We start from the raw sequence: 18,092 nt of genomic DNA on the forward strand, positions 1-18,092 counted from the left end.
CTGAAGATTGGTTTGATGCAGCTCTCCATGGTAATCAATCCCATGCTGGCCACTTCATTTCTGCATAACTGCTGCAACCTACATCCAGTTGATCTTGCTTTGTGTATTCATTCCTTGGTTTCCCTCTACAATTTTTACCACCGTCCAACCCCCCCCCCCCCTCCCACACACACACACACACACACACACACACACACACACACACACACACACTCTTCCCTGTATTATCAAATTGACAATTCTTTCCTACCTCAGGATGTGTCCTATGAACTGGTCCCTTTTAGTCAGATTGTGCTACAAATTTCTCTTTTCCCCAATTTTGTTCAGCAGTTGTTCATTATTTAACTACCTACCGAATCCTCAGCACTCTTCCATTCCTTAGAACCATATTAAATAAGCTTTTATTTTCTTCTTGTCTCAAGTTCATCTTAGACCGTATTTACCCGAGTATAAGATGAAGCCCCATTTTTTATAAGGCTCCTTGAAAAAAACTGATTTTTTAGCATATTCTGACTTATCAAAATTACAGACTTTTGTTGTCATGAGCAATATGCCTCAAAAGTTACCATTACACCTATTCTAAACTTTTGCCATTTATTGGTTGTCTACATTTTGATAATACAAGGAGAAAGAAAATAAACAAAAAGAAATTGTTTACATTAATTTTTATTTTCACTGCCTCTTTTCTTTGCCTTTCATTTGTGGTACCACCATTTTTAATCATCATCATCGTTATCAGGGCAGCTGTGAGACTTATATATAATATTTGGCTGTTTCTTCTGAGTAGTGGATTTTTCGTCTCTGCAGACTATGAGAATGTTACAATGTCTTTTGCTACAAAAACATATTGTCTGCCCCGACGCTCTCTCATTGGCTGTGTAGAACCAGCAGCTTAACATACCCCCTGCCATTTGCATCATACCAAACGTTGAATGCCTACACCATTGCTACACAAAACACGTAAGTATGTCACTGGATGCAGTCTAGACTTTTAGCATCTTGTGCAGAAATGTATGCTATTGTTGAGTATTTGGCCAATTTTAAACCCAGTTTGATACTGAGTACAAATGGATTCAGGCAAACTGCAGTTTAAACATGGTAAAATGTTCATAAAAACCTAAACTACACAGTGTAGATTCCCATAGTTGGCAGCAAGACAGAATTTACTGCCCGCTCACAACCCCCAACCTCACACTCATTATAGTTCTCAGCTAAGATTGTGTCACTGTTGCCCCACCAACCCTTCCATAGTGCACTGCTTGAGCAACAGTGAAACACAGACAGCTGTATCTTCTAGGGTGCAGGTCATATGTAACAGCAGTGACTAACACGTAAATAAAAGATCCCAAACACGAGTCATTCCAGCTCTCAAAATTTTGCTTGTCCCACGATCTGGTGATGTCTGTTGGTATTATCTCCACAACAGGCCTTTCCACTATAATTTATTCTTGTGATAACAATTGCAGTCAGTTAATGTGATTTGTTTCATTTGTTAGATATTCAGTTCTTGATTAATTTACTTTCTCATTTCGTCTGGAGGTCACCATCAATTCTAAACCTGATTAAAAGCTGGTAATGTTTTCCCAAAGTATTCGAATATGTGATCAGCTACTGAATTTTCATTTGCAATGCACTTCATAAATCATTAGTTTCTTATAACCAAATTAAATACTGGCTTGGGTTCAGAATCATTTAAGGGCAAGATTTTCGCCTTTGAGTGCTACCTTTACTTAAAAAGGAGCGTAAATGTATGTATGTGGTATCCATACATGTATGAAAACTTCTATTGCAAACTGATTCAGATACAACAAAAGTTTGTGAGTTGATAGAATTTAATGCTATTTCCCCCTATGTATCACAAAATTGTCAATTTTTGAAGTAGAGCATTGGATTGTTGTAGTGCCTAGTTCATAATCTCTCACATATCCATCTGTTGCATTAGCACCACGAGTTAAATGTTACGCAATTGATTGAAGATCAAATGTTAAGCGGTTGATCGAACAAGAGCACTTCAGCATACTGGAAAATCTTGAGCCTATTTGAATGAAAGTATTGTTTGCTAATCTCTATCATTCAGAACTCTTAAAAATAAATTTGTATGAAACCTCAATAGCCAAATCTTCAACTCTAAATGTAATATGACCCCAGTATTAATCTTTTAAGCACTGTAAAAATATTTACCTCAGCAGCAGTAGTTTAATATGTGAATATTAATGTTTTTGAATGACGAATTTGGGGAAAAAAGCCTCATCTTATAATCGGGTAAATACAGTAACCTCTTTCCGAGGCACTATCCATTCAACGAAACTGCTTTTAAATCTATTGCTGGCCTTGATAGAATGACAGTGTCATGAACAAATCTCAATTCTTGTATTTTTATTTTCAATTTTTTTTTTTTATTTTTCTTCACCCTGCACTTTAATACTCCTCCCAACTTTCCATCTGTTTCCTTCATTGCTTACTCACTCTGCTGATTGAATAACATCGTTGATAGGCTACAACCATGTATCTCTTTCTTCTCAAATGCTGCTTCTCTTTCATGTCCTTTCGCTATTATAACTGCAGTTTAGAGTCTGTACAAGTTGTAAATGACCATTTGCTCCCTGTTACCTTCAGAATTTCAAAGAGTGCATGCCAGTCAACATTGTCAAAAGCATTCTTTAAATCTACAAATGCTGTAAAAGTAGGTTTACCTTTCTTCAACATATCTTCTGATATATCTCTTAGGGTCAGTATTGCCCCACGTGTTCCTACATTTCCCCAGCACCCAAGCTGATCTTCTGCGATGTCCGCTTCTACCAGTTTTTCCATCCTTCTGTTAATAATTTGTGTCAGTATTTTGCAATCATGACTTATTAAACTAATAGTTTGTTAGTATTCAGACCTGTCAGCACTTACATTCTTTGGAAATGGAGTTACTACACTCTTCTTGAAGTGTGAGGGTCTTTCCGCTCTCATATTTCTTGCATAATTGGTGGAATAATTTGTCATGGTATTTTCTCCCAAGAATTTGTATAATTTTGATTGAATGGCTTCTACTTCGAGTATCTTGTTTCAACTCAGGTGTTTCGGTGTCGCAATATCATATCTCTCGTCTATCTCTTCTTCTTCCTCCTCCTCCTCCTCCTCCTCCTCCTCCTCCTCTTTTCTTTCCTTTCTGCAGCATTGTCATCACATTCATTTCCTCTGTAAAGTTCTTCTTTATATTTGATCCATCTTTCAGCCATACCTTTTTTGGCTGATACTGGCTTGCAGTCTCGGTTCTTAATACTGCTTCTCTTTTTCTCCAGAGATTTCTTCAAGTAACTTATATGTGGCATCTATCTTTCCCATAGCAATTTACAGCTTTGCGTTTGTTTGCTAACCATTCCTGCTTTGTCATTTTGCACTTTCAATCTCATTTTTAATGTTTATATTTTCTCCTTTTATCAGTGACACTTATTATCTCATGTGTTATCCAAGAATTTTGACTGGGGTTTGTCTTTTTGTGTATTTGATCCTTACCTGCCTTCACTATTTCATCTCCCAAAGCTACCCATTCATCTTCTGTTGTCTTTGGTTCCCCCATTTCACTCATTCATTGCCTAATACTGCCTTTAAAACTCTCCATAATCAGTGCTTCTTTCAGTTTATCCAAGTGCTGTCTCTTTGATTTCCTACTTTTTTTGCAATTTAATATGCAGTTCATAACCAATAAATTATGGTCAGAATCCACATCTGCCCCTGAAATGCTCTCAGTTTAAAATTTGGTTTTGAAATCACCTTTTTACCATTATACAATCTATCTGAAATCTTCTGGTGTTTCCACACCTCTTCAATATATAATACTTCCTCTCATGATTTGTAAACCAAGTGTTTGTAGTGATTAGGTAGTGCTCTGTGCAACATTCTACCAGGCAACTTTTTCTTTAATTCCTTTCCCCCAGTTCATGTTCTGCTATTTTTCCTTCTCTCCCATTTCCAGCTGTAGAATTATAGTCCCCATCATACAGGGTGGCACACAAAATGTGTTACCAATTGTTTCTTTCACAATTTACGACACACATTAGATATCCCGCTGGGATCTCTACAGCAGTACTAGCAGAGCTTGGAAAAACAAATGAGTTACGAAATGACGTGTAATTCACGATACTGCCGCTAGGAGACTAGTAAGCAGCAATGGCTGACAATGGAAGACTGACGACACAGCAACGATTGGCAGTTGTGTTACTTTTTCATGAAACAAAAAGCCTTGTTGTGACTCAGAGGCGTTTTCGACAACAGTTTAATGCACAATGGGTCCCTTGCAAGAAGACCATCCACAGGTTGTACGATAAATTTGTACAGGAGGGAACAGTATTGGAAGCAAAGAGACCTCAGCCTAAGCCTGTTTGTTCGCCAGACAATATTGAAGCGGTACGAGTTGCTGTACAGAGAAGTCCCGGTAAATCGTGTAGAAAGGCAGCAGTGCAATTGGGAATATCCACATGCTCCGTTCAACGCATTCTTAAAAGTGACCTCCATATGTACCCATACAAGATGACCTGGGCAGAGGATATGGAAGAAACTCTCAACTACGTTTGGTTTTCAGACGAGGTGCATTTTCATTTAGACGATGTGGTTAAAACAAACAAAATGTACGCTTTTGGGCCACTGAAAACCCACAAGTGCTTCATGAACGACAACATTATGCTCAGAGGATTACAGCGTGGGGAGCAATTTCCAGTCACAGACTTGTTGGACCCTTTCTCTTTGAAAAAACTGTGAACAGCGAGCGTTATTTGAGCATACTTCGCAATAGATTCATTCCACAGCTTCTTGCTACTGCCTTGCCCTTCAACACGCAGTGGTTCATGCAAGATGGAGCAAGGCCACATACTGCAAACACTGTGTTGGAGTTTTTACACAAGCATTTCGACATCGGATCATTTCATTCAGGTTTCCAGGTCGCTTCAATGACGGACAAAATTGGCCTCCCAATAGTCCAGACCTCAATCCATGTGACCTTTTTTTTTCGGGGTACCTTGTAGGAAAAAATTTTCCAGAAACGTCCACGTAATTTAATGGAGCTCAGAAGACTTATTCTTCAAGCTTGCAGTTAAATTACGGAAGACATGTGCCGTAGGGTAATCACTAACTTCAGTGTTCGTTTGAAGGAAGTTAGGAAACTAAATGTTGGACATATTGAGCATGTGCTGAGGTAAAACAAATCTCCATGGATGGCTCTTCATTGTAGTATATGTTCCTTTCAGATTGTATTGACAATAAAGTTAATATTAAAAAACAAAATGGTAACACATTTTGTGCGCCACCCTGTAATTACATTTTAGTCTCCCTTAGCTATCTGAGTAACTTCTTTTATCTCATATACATTCTTACTCTTCCATCATCATCTGTGAATCCGTAAGGCATATAAACTTGTACTGCTGTGGTGTAGTCTTTCTCTCTTTGGCTATCATAATGCGTTCACTAAGCTGTTCATTGTAGCTCACCTGCCTTCTTATTTTCTGATTTGTTATTAGGCCTACTCATGACGTATCACTGTTTTATTTCATGTTGGTAACCCTCTACTCACGTTACTAGAAGTCCTGATCTTTCTCTCATTGCACTTTACTATATCTCACTATATGATTTTCAGTCCATCAGTTTGTGTTTTTAAGTTATCTAGCCCACTACTGGATTAAGGGATCTGACATTCCAAACTCTAAGCCATAGAATGCCATATTTGTGTTTCGTGGCAACATACTCCTTATTAGTTCATGCCAGGTGATCTGGAAGGATGACTATGTTACATCTGAGAAATATTTTACCCAGTAGAATGCCATCATCATCAATCCATACAGTAGAGCTGCATGTCTTTGGGAAATATAATATATGTAGTTTCCCCTTGCTTTCGGCTGTTCACGGTACCCACATAGCAAGGCCATGTTGATTAATGTTACATTGGCAGGTCAGTTAATCATTCAGACTGTTACCTCTGCAAGTATTGAAAAGGCCATTACCCCTCTTCAGGAACTATAAAAGGTGTGATCAAAAAATATGGTGAATAATTTTTTTAGAAACAAAGGAATGAGCTTATATGGAGTTTCATTTACTCTCCTTTAAATTACTGTCCTTGGCTAGCAATGCACTTAGCCCAACATTGAATCCATGAGTGGAAGCATTTATGGAATGTTTCTTTTGGCAGGGCATTCAGCAGGTCTTTCATACCCCTCTCAGTGTCAGGAATGGTGTCAAGACTTTTCTTTTAAGTGTGGTTTTAACTTTTGGGAAGAGCCAGAAGTCGCATGGAGCTAAATCTTGAGAGTAAGGCAGATATGGACAGACAGGAACACTTTTTTCAGGCAAAAGCACACAAATCAAAAGTGAGGTGTTTCACGGCGCATTGTCATGACTGAGAAGGAAGCCATTGGCCCATTTTTCTGGTCTCTTTCTTCATATATTGTTTGGCAAATGTTGCAGGATGCCCTCGCAAAATTTGGCATTTACAATTGTTACCCATGGAACAAACTCAGATAGCACTGTGCCCTTAGTAATATTGAAAGAAACAATGAGTATTACTTGGATATTTGATTATGACTGATGTGCTGTCTTAGGGCAGGGAGATTCAAGGGTATTCCATTGGGAATTCTAAATTTTATTTTCAAGGTCTTACCCATAGACCCAAGTTTCATCTCCAACTACAGTTTTGGACATAAAGTCTGGATCTGAATGAAGATGATCCTTCAACTCCGTGCAAACTGACACATGATTTATCTTCTGTTCATCACTCAAAAGTCTGGGAAGAAATTTTGCACTCACTCATCTCATTTGCAAATTATCGGTTAAAATGCCTTGCATGGACACATACGAGATGATAAGTTCCCCGATAAGCTCATGAATAGTTATTTGCTTGTTTGAAGGAACAATTTTGGCTACTTGCTGCACATTTTCTTCTGTTTTTGAGGTTAGTGGAAGTCCCAAATGTTGCTCATCTTCTACTGACTCATTTTGCTTTTAAATCATTCATACCACTTGTAGACAGTCTTCAGAGTTATGGCATTGTTGCTATACACTGATTTCAACATTTCATGAGTTTCTTTGGCACTTTTTTGCAACTTGAAGCAGAACTTAATGCTGATGTGTTGCACAAAATTTATGATGTGTGACAGATGTGGTAAACACAACCTTATTCTAACATCTGTGTGCTGACTGACAAGATAGAATTTGTTCCAGCTTGATACTGCCAGTCTCAGCAGATCATGCTATTGGACAGATGACATCAAATGGTTGTAACATCAGCAATTAGGGTAAAAACACTCATTCATCTTATTTTTTGATCATACCTTTGTTAGTCATATCTGTCTATAGATGTACCGGTAATGGGGTTGCATATGTGGTACAGCTACCTCCATCATTGAGATGCACTCAGCGCAGCGAGGTCCATGGTTCACAGGAGAAATTTGGGGGGACGGGGGGGGGGGGGGGGACGGGGGGGTTACTAGGCTAAATAAAACACTGTACTGTTTTTTAGATTTACTTTGGAAATGTAAATACGGCTGAATTCTCTCAGGCAGTTTTGTTATCCCTCTGTCAAACAGGAAAGTGCATTTATGTCACATATTTTAGATCTATGATTGAATTCTGTTTATTTTTCAGCAGCATAAGTATGGCATATGTTTAATTGAACTGTAAAGTTTTACAGTAACTTCATCTATATATGGCAGAAACCATAGCACATTTGTTTAACTGTGTGATGTGTAATAGAAATAAATACATCTCTTACACTAGTCTACAATTCTGTGTACATAAAGTGTATATTTAAATTTTTATATCTAATTAAATGAATAAGAAATCTAAAATAATTTTCTTTATAATGATAACACAAAAGTCACTTTCATTAAGTGACTGTAAAAACTTGGGCTGTGCTTAATCGGTATGGTTTTCATTTCCTTATTTGTTCAATATCTTTCTCTGGGAATTTTTTAATGATAACTCACTCATTCAATTATTATTGCTCTCTGATTCTTCACCGCAAAAGTGTTCGAACACTTCAGATGGTGGTGGGTGATAAGTTTAGTACATAGAGAATAAATGTACAGTTAATGTTGTTTACTTTTGTGTTTCTCATTGATTATTGGCTTACTGCAAACAGAATTTTCTTGTGCTTCATTTGTAATGTAGAATTTTGCATGAACATTTTGGATAACTTCTGGTTGTAGACTGTTATGGTGCTGTGCTTTAGTGTCTGATGCTTACAGTGTAGTTATTGACTGATTGTTGTTCACTGCCAGTTAATAATTTGGAAGCTTTTAATTTTAATATATAACTGAATTATTATTATGTCATTTATCCACCTGTTTAAACTAGGAAAAACTGTCTGAGGTTAGTGACAGCTGAACACTCGCTTTGAGAAATTGATGTGTGTTCATATGTCACAGCCACATGTCAGATGAAGTATACAAATACATCATTGACATGGAATTTTTCCACTCATTTCAGAGATCCTCTGAGATGGTATGTCTCACACTATTACTAGATATAACAAAAGAATTGAAAAATGAGCATAGATTCTGATGTAAAAAATCAGCATTTGTGTACTGATTGTGCTGAGCTGTGGGCTAAGAATGCATAAAGTTAGGTACACTATCAAGAGCATTGTATACTACTCCAGAAGAACATCTAACAGGTTTTAGACTAGCATGTCCTCAATCTTCAGTGTAATATAATTATTGCTTGCTGTATCATCTGATAGGTGACTGTAGTCTGATTAAAATTACTTGATAGTTGACATCTGTTACTTGCCCCTACATTGTTGCCAAATAAGCTGCCGGCTATCACTCGGTTATAGGTGACACAGAAACATGACGGGTCATTTCACAAAGGCAATTAGTATGTAATGTGGAGTAGTGGTGGAAGTGGCCATGGCAAGATGTGTTGAAAATGCAAGACACTCTGTCAACAGCCGATTTTAAGTGACCAATTACTAAACTGTGGCAAACAACACATTTTGTAGCCCTGAATTTAAACTCACAACCTAATGATGTGCAATGTATCCAAGATAAATCTGCAGCAGAACAAAAATCATGATCGCTTTGTTCACGGTGATTAAATTTAACCTCTACGAGCAAACTTAAGACAGAAAATTTAATCTAAGGGCTAAAAAGCAAACTGTCATTTTTTACTATCATCGACCACCTGAAACTATCTTCACACTGGCTACATGAGCTGCCATGTTACCAACTGATGAGGAGTCCTCATTGGCATTTCATTGCAGTTTATAAGTGACACAGTCAGATTCCAGATGAAACAAGGTTGATAGGAAGAAAAATTAGGGCAAATAAAAAAGTAGTTACGATGATGAAAATGACATTGAAGAGTATTAGAAATAAAAAAGTTACATTTAAATCAGTTAATTAAATAAAAATAATAATCAGTTTATTTCGATTAGATTTAGAAATAAAAAAATTCCACTACCTTTGATGACATTTGAACCCACAACATTCTACATGTCAGGTTCATACACTAATGATTGCCCTATGCCACAATTCTGGGTTAAGTAGCCAGTATATAGCTGGGGTGATCCAGTCGCAACAATGAATTGCAGCCTTCAAAAATTTGGCTTCATGCAGTGTCATGTGAATTTTATCTAATGTATGCTTGAATTGCATCTTGTGCGGAAGCATCCATTACTGTTTGGTTAGTGCTATCTATTAGCTTTATTGTGTATGTATGGGGGGGGGGGGGGCGGCAGTGTGTGCGTGCATACATGTGCGTGTGTGTTTCTTTGTTTGTTGTGCTTATCATGTGTGATGAAATACGAAATAAAAGTGCCAGGCGCATGATTAGGGATCCAAACACATCAAGAAAGAAAGCCGGACAATAAACTGGAAGTGAACCAACAAACTACTGTGGCAGTTTGACAACAGTGAATGGTTCTTGCGTGACATTGAGCACTCTGATTGGAGGAAACCCGTGCCAATATGTTAAGTGTCAACTATCAAGTAATTTTAATCTGACTATAGTGATTTCAATATCATCCACTTAAAATTTGTGGAGCATTTTTTTCCTGAGTTGATTTGAAAAGGAGCTATAAATGCTCCTTGTGTTAAAACTGTTTGGATATCTTTAAATAATAAAGAAATTTAATTAATTTTAGAAAAATTGATGTATTTTGGCAATTATGTTGCTTTTGTGTGGCTTGGTGGTTGAGTGGTTAGATGTCATATGACAAATCTAAAGGTTCTGGGCTTGATTCTCAGTTGGTCCAAGGGATTATTTTCTGTCACCTCACTTCTTTCACCTCTGTTGATTTTTATAAGTGAAAAAGAAAAGTTTCACTGTCATCTGGAGTTCACAGGCTAAGTCAGATCACAGGGCACAGCAAGGCAAGGGCATACTATCTTCAACAGGACCATGTCTAGTAAAGCACTACAGTGTTCCAACAAGCCTTTGCATTGATGATAGTTTTAGTGTTATGACTGTGAAAAATTGTGAGTTAAAGGCATTGTTTTAAATATAAGAATTGCTCTGAATTTAATATGATATATTTCTTTTTTTGTTTGCATTCTTGCACCTTCTGAAACCTAAAGAGTTGATTAATGTATGCTGAGCCCAATCTGGAACTTCATTAAGAGCCTTGCTGAGCGAGGTGGTGCAGTGCTTAGTACACTGGGCTCACATTCAGAAGGATGAGGCCTCAAATCTCCATGTGGACATTCAGAGTGAGGTTTTGTTATTTCATCAAATCAGTTGATCCAAAATCTGGTATGGTCTCTTTGAAATTGGTATCGCTGATTTCCTTCTCTATCCGTCCTTAGTCTGAATTTATGCTCCATTTCCAGCAGAGTCATTGTTGATGGGACATTATATTCTTAATCTTCCTTCAGCAAGATCTTTCAAAAGACTGGAACCTATGTAACAGACTCACCAAAATCTTTCTGCCCTTTTATAGTTTGTTGTTTTGTTGTTACTTCTGCTGCTGCTTCAGCAGTGGAGGTTTGAAATATTACTTTCACATTTTTCAGCAGAATGATTATTTGCAGTGATTAAAAAATGCAGAATATGTGTCGTGTCCTAACACAGGGTAGAGGGAAGATAGGGGGTTACAGATCAGACTGCAATTTCTGAATGATAGGGATCAGATGCAGAAAGACAAACTTCCAGTGAAGACAGCGCCAAGCACTGTTACAAAGCCCCTATGAGAGGCACAGATTTTAAAATTGATAGGATGCCTGCAGCTGGAGGCTCAAGGATACTCGGGGATTTGATTAACACTGTTTATTAGCAATGAAACCAACTACTACATTGACGGCTCATTCTGAACATTAAAAAAAGCCAAGGGCGCAACTGGTTGCCCAACAGAAATCAGTGTCTGAGCCCATGGAGTGAGTGCTGACAGGACCAGCGAACACTAGCAGCATTTTAAGTACAATCTATGAGAGCAGCACTCCAAGTGAGGGAGACAGACTTGTTGCAGCTTACTGAAACTGGCAACAAGTGACACGGAGTTGGCACCCCAGTGAGCTGAGTGAGAGCTCTGAATGAATACAAAAACATGGGTTTTTAAAAACATGGGTTTCTTATAGTCAGCTCACCAATCCACTGGCACTTTATAAGCTTAAGCCAATCTGACAAGTGACTCTGCACCTCCAGGACGCCTCTGCCCAGCCACATTCAGATTCCTCCCCCTTCTCCTTCTCAGTAAATATGGATGTATCGGGATTTTACATTAACACACTCCAGGTTTGGTATTAACTGTGTTCAGCTGGAAGCCAGATGTCATTGCCCTTCCTCTTGTGGCCAGCAACAACAGTGTTTTGCATCACTTGGCTCTGCCCAGAGGCCCTTCATGAGTGAGGACCACTGTCGTAGCACTCTAACCAGTACAAATCCACTGATGTTGCAGTTCTCAGGAGCAGGTATGAAGCTTTCTGCATCTATTAAGATGCATCTTTTTGTGAGCACCTTCTACTGCGATGCCTTACAATAGCGTCTAGACAGTGGATCGAGTTACCCGTTAACTCTCTGAAGTGAAACATCTCCCCCTTTAACAGCTGCCCAGAGCATCTGCAATTCACAGAACTCTAGCATTGCTGTTTACCTCTGATAACCTAAACGCAACCACTTTTGCTTTGTGTGTCTGATTTGCTATCTTGGAGTGCCCTTTCTTGCTTCCAACAGCCTTAAGCTTAATGATATACAAGTTGTTATATTGTCAATATGTGACATACCTTTAAAATCATACATATGTTACCTGAAAAAGTTCAAGTGTAGAAATGCCCCCCTCCAACCTTTAACATTATACATATGTTGCATGAAACAGTTCGAGCGTAATAACACTCCGTCCAAAAATTGGTTGTGATGACAAGACTGATAAGTGGTATAGCCCAAGGTCTAGGTTAGGCTGGAAGGAGACAATTTAGTACAAGATAGTGATAGGAAATAAGGAGAATGTGGATATGAAACAAAGGTGGTTGTAAGAGATTAAACTACAGAATGGCCAAAGGCCTTTGTTTAATGCACTTTGTGTTATATATAATTAAACCTGCAAGATAAACTGAGAAAAACAGTGTTACAGAATAGACAAGTCTCCAACAAGTATTTTATAGCATATTTTGTATATAAACTATGACAAATGCATTGTTACTGTCTGTACCCTTTCAGCATTATAAAATGATAGTAAAGAAATAGTGGCAATTAAGATTAAGAATTTTGTTGAAGGGGATGAAGTTATATTGAAACACTTCACTAATGTTTTTAAAAAACTGCGAGTTCACTGATATTAACTGTATTTAATTCAAACTGCAGAAATACTACTGACACAGTTTAGTAACCTTCTCCAGATATTAGAAACTAAATGAAACATTTTCAAACTGATGGAGGACGTTCAGAAATTCATTAGAAGAGTTTGTGTTCTCACGTGCTATTTACATTTAAAATCATATTGTGACATTAAAAAAAAAGAAACAACCTCTTTCTTGATATGACAGACTCACCTATTGCAAGATAAAATTTTTTCTAACATTACTGAAGAATGGTGCCATGTGTTTGAGATTTGAATAAACTAAGTAAGAATTTCAAAAAGGCCCTATTCCACTAAGCAATTATCATTGTAATTTGTTTCCTGATGTTCAGTCTACGTTCAGCTGAAAACCAAATGAGATGGAGTGATTAAGGTATTGGACTTCTATTTGGGTGGAATGGGGGTTCCATCTGTCCCTATCCCATCCTTGTCTAATACAATATTGTGCTCCAAGTATTAATGACCTTTCTACCCACGTAGGGTGTTAAGGCTTATTCTTCCTTCCTCACTTCATGCTACAATCTATTGAAGCACCTTTCTGCAGTTGTTATTTGCCTGAGCCTCCACACAACACCTATGTCTCTCACCATCTCCACTAATTCTCTCTCTCTCTCTCTCTCTCTCTCTCTCTCTCTCTCTCTCTCTCTCTCTCTTTTTAGACCCCCCACCACCATACCCCTCTGACAAGAACATACTGGAACATACCACTGTTTCAAAATTGCACATAGGTTGAAGTTGTGATATTTCTTGCCCACTTTTCACCCTTGTTAAATTATGTTCAGTTAGTACTTAAATGGGTACAGCAAGTAGTCCACTGGAAGGCATTATGGTTTGAATATTACAAGTATTTGATCATCAGTTGCCCACACCCCTCCATTCCAATGGCTTGTGTTGTGGTATCTAAATTATAACAAATGCTACGAACATTGAATATTTGCTATTGCTGGAATGTGTGAAAACTTTTTACTTGGTTATTATGACTGTGTAGATGAAACAGCAAGCAATAAATATATTTTATAGTTCAGATAGGGTCTTTTCAATTTGATTTGTTCTACATGAAAATTACCTCCATAATATACGTAGCTGTGTCCCTTTCTGCTACAGGAATGTGAAACAGTTATGGTGGTATTTGGGTCACATTGTTGTGTGATAGGTGCCAAGGATGCAGAGGACTAGATGAAATGTTATCTCTACATCGATCCAGACGAAGGTTGAAATTGCTCTGTTAATGGGACAATAGATATTTCTGTCAATCTTTTCAAAACTAATATAGTGCTCTTTTCTTTTGTTCTCTCTGTAAAGTTCTGGAACAGTCACATAAAGTTAAAGAAAGGGAGAGATTTGTAATGCATTTCCAGACCAATTTAAAATGCTGTTCTAATTCGTTGATTAACTCGCCTCCTTTAAAGCTCTAATGGCTGTATGATACTATGTTAAGAAAATTTGTCATCCTTGCCTGTTCCTAAATTCTTTTATAGTTTTGAACAATTACTATTTTTCAGTTGCATGATCAACTTCATTGACAGTTAAAGTGATTTGAGAACCTGATAAAGGTCTCTGCTGGCTGCTAGATACTTTATATGTTAACTGCCCATGGGCACCTTCATAAAAAGACTGCTGGGAGCTCAACACTATTTTCTCAGTAGGTTTTTGCTCTAGCACTTTCATCTTGAATTAATTGGTCATTTGATTGTGCTTATTTGATGTACCATATCGTGTAAGTTCTCCAGCTTGTCTCTCAGTGTGGACATTGAGGTTGCAAAGTAACATGTAATTCTTTATAATGTCCTTCCTTTATGACCCTTCTTGCTACATGTGCCAGCGATACAGAATTGTTGTTTTTGGATGACTGAAATTATATGCAGCAATTATTTGATGATTGTTCTTCACTAGGATGGCCTCTGAGTATGTATTTGCTCCAGATGACCGTTTCATTTCCTAATGCACACATTGTTAGTGGAAACAGGCATTTTCATCTTGCCTAAGAATTTGTACAAAAATATTGGCAGTAAGCCCTATAAGGCACTAGGCAACCTGTCTGTGGCAGCCAATAAAACGGTGATGTTTCATCATAGGCTGTGTAGCTAGGATTTCCTGGCTGCAGCAGCCATTATAACATATCTGATTACATGGAAGACATGTGTCTCCCCACAGCCATTTACGAACAGGGTGTCTTGTGAGAATGTATGAGGCTGTCTTCAATCTCGGTGCACTTGTCAAAGTAGCCAGACCTTGTTTGCAACCCAAAACAAAATGTATAATGACGTTTGAGACTGATATTTTCTGTAGTTTTTTTGTTTCACTGCTGTTGAATTTTTTTAATTACACACGTCCTCGTCTGTTCGATCATTATTAGTTAATGCCATAAATCTTTGGTGTTACTAGTTACCACGGAGTTTTGCATGAACAAATACTTTTGGTATGAAAAAAGAAATAATTAAACTGTGACAATCAACATTTTACCCCCAAAACCTTCAGTTATTTTCAAATATTATTAGCAATAAACTATCATTTTTGTCTTTGTTTATATTCACCTCAAATGATTAACAGTTTTTCTTGTGGAGTTATACAAATTTACGTAAGAGTATCAGTTCCCATAATAGAATAAATTTGTTATGTTTACTAAAAGGTTATCAAATAATTTCACTGACATTCAAGTATAGTTAAAAAAAAACATACAGAGTAGCTTTGAAGATCCTTAAAATAATTTTAAAATAAACCCTTAGTGTGACCCACCATTATTAGGCATGAACTCAATTTTTTGAGACAAAATGTAAACAGTTATGACATCTTCCATGTCTATCTGGCTCAGCTGATTGGTTACAACTGATCATCAGCTGGCTGCTAAGTCTTATTTCAGCTCTCAGCCATGCTGCTTAGTGTGTTATAGCTCTAAATTGGAACACTTTTTTTTTAAGCAATGAAATTAAAGGCACTTGTGAGCCACATATCCCCCTTCCCACTCTTATCCTCAGTACCATGACCACTGTTTCCATTCCAAAATTTTTGTTTACTGAGATTTCATAAGAATTGCTACATTTTGCATGAGTATCTCAGTGATGGAAGACATCATCATGGACTACCAGTCGGTATGATATAGGGTTAATGACACCCTTGCATTACCTCCTTCATGGTTCACCAATTATAGTTGGTCATTAATTTCTAGAATGTTATAGATCTATATCCATTCATTGAAAGATACATTTTGCTCATTGCTTTTCATCTTCTAAATGCTTCCACATTTACTTACGAGTTCTGCAATTGTCTTTCGAAAAGTAATTGTGTATAAGACTTTCATTTCATTGATGTACTGATATAAGGTGTTCTGTTACTGAGAAAAATTCTGTGAAAAGTATTAATTAGGTACCAGTGTCTCTTGTATCCTATTATACAAAATTTTATTTGTCAAACACGATTTATTTGATCACACATATAACTTTTGCAATTTTTTGAGAATTATAGAATTCCTCAGACACTTATCTGCATGAAGTATCCTGTACACGTTGTTCCTTATGGTATTTCTGAGATCCTGACGTACATTTGGTCTGAGCCTGTGGTAATAATTATTTGTCTCCCACCGTCTGGAATCCTTATGGATTGAGGTGGTGAAGTAGCTAAAGCACTGAACTCATATTCTGAAATAGTGTAAAAATCTTCATCCATCATCTCGATTGAAGTTTTGATGAGACACACACAAAGCCATTACAATATTTGTGTGTGTGTGTGTGTGTGTGTGTGTGTGTGTGTGTGTGTGTGTGTGTGTGTGTGTGTGTGTGTGTGTGTGAGAGAGAGAGAGAGAGAGAGAGAGAGAGAGAGAGAGAAAATACAACTGATGAAAAACCTATCTAATTGTGAAGCCTTTCATCATCGAGCACATTTTTTTATTTTCAAAGATGAAATGATCTTCATCATTGTTGAAAATGTGATCATAGCATGCAACAGCATATTCCATGTCATGTTATAAAATTTGAACCCAAGTATATGTAAGAGAAGGCGTTAGTGATAAGATTTTTCTAATGAAAATGTGACTTTTTGCATGACGCCCAATGTGTAGACATGGGATCAAGCAGTCAGCGGGCATGCAGGCAGCCTGTGCTCCCATAGTGTGGCAAAGCGCACAGGAGTGAGAGGACCTTGCATGTATAAAGTGAGTCTGCTTATATGTTCATGGGAAAATGTAATGGATTCACAAAGAAGAGCTCAGTGAGTGTAAATTCTGTTATAATGTTTGGCTCAGCAACAACAACAGATGCCAGTCTGTATGCAAGTTATTGGTTTGAAGCTACAATATTCCATTTTTCTTTCTGTCTGTGTCTAGGATGCCTTGTAAAGGCGTTCCGTCTGTTTTGAATAGGTGCATAGTGCTGTTACTTAGGGCAGCAATGGTTATTTAGTGTTATGAAACTCACTGAGTCTGAATATGGGAGCTTTACAGAATAACTTTATTATTTATTGTAAATTTTTATAGTTAATGTACTTTGCAATTTATGCTGAGAAAGAAAGAATGAGATTAATGGTAATTCTTGACTGAAACAGGTAACAGGAAAAGTTCTGAATTTTTTTTCTTTGTGATGTTCTGTTTTTTATTAGACATATATGAAATTTCACTTTATTGTATTAAGTAAATATTACTATGCATTGTCTATGTAGAAAATGAGATTTCCACTCTGCAGCGGAGTGTGCGCTGATATGAAACTTTCTGGCATATTAAAACTGTGTGCCAGACTGCGACTCGAACTCGGGACCTTTGCCTTTCGCGGGCAAGTGCTCTACCGTCTGAACTACCCAAGCACGACTCACAACCCGTCCTCACAGTTACTGGGAGAATTGAAGCTGTGAGGACAAGTCGTGAGTCATGCTTGGGTAGCTCAGATGGTGGACCATTTGCCCACGAAAGGCAAAGGTCCTAAGTTCGAGTCTCGGTCCAGCACACAGTTTTAATCTGCCAGGAAGTTTCATTGTCTATGTACTTGTACTGCCATGTCTACCATATGTTACTATAGGCTTTGTCTACCGAGTGTAAAAATTTATCTTCTTTCTTTGCACTTCACATTTATTTTTTCTACTCCCTTTGTCAGTTTTGCTTTACAGTCCAAAGCACACAAGAAATCAGTGTTTTGAGTTTGGTCCATTCAGAACATCCTTCCAAAGACTTTAAAGGTCAGTTCAGAAACTTCAATTTGTGTTGATGATACAAGTATTCTAATCAAGGTCCAACCCCAACTTACAAGACACAGCTCAGCCTATAGCCGAACAGGCATACAGCTGGTTCACAGCAAACAGTGTGTCTGAATCACATAAAGTCTCTTATTATGCAGTTTCAAACTAG

At 37.5% G+C, this 18,092-nt stretch overlaps 1 protein-coding gene across 3 annotated transcripts in view; it reads left to right on the top strand.

The window, feature by feature from the left end:
• LOC126470218 (ATP-dependent helicase brm) overlaps window positions 1-18,092 on the top strand; it is a 386,916-nt gene that overhangs the window by 335,310 nt on the left and 33,514 nt on the right. For 2 of the 3 annotated variants that reach the window (XM_050097899.1, XM_050097900.1), the window contains one exon: window positions 16,818-16,910. The exons of the other annotated variant lie outside the window; for it this stretch is intronic. In XM_050097899.1, the coding sequence (XP_049953856.1) occupies window positions 16,818-16,910 (93 nt within the window). The remainder of the gene's footprint in view (window positions 1-16,817; window positions 16,911-18,092) is intronic. 3 annotated transcript variants of the gene reach the window in all.

This window comes from Schistocerca serialis, chromosome 3 (genome assembly GCF_023864345.2).
Source record: "Schistocerca serialis cubense isolate TAMUIC-IGC-003099 chromosome 3, iqSchSeri2.2, whole genome shotgun sequence".
NCBI lineage: Eukaryota > Metazoa > Arthropoda > Insecta > Orthoptera > Acrididae > Schistocerca > Schistocerca serialis.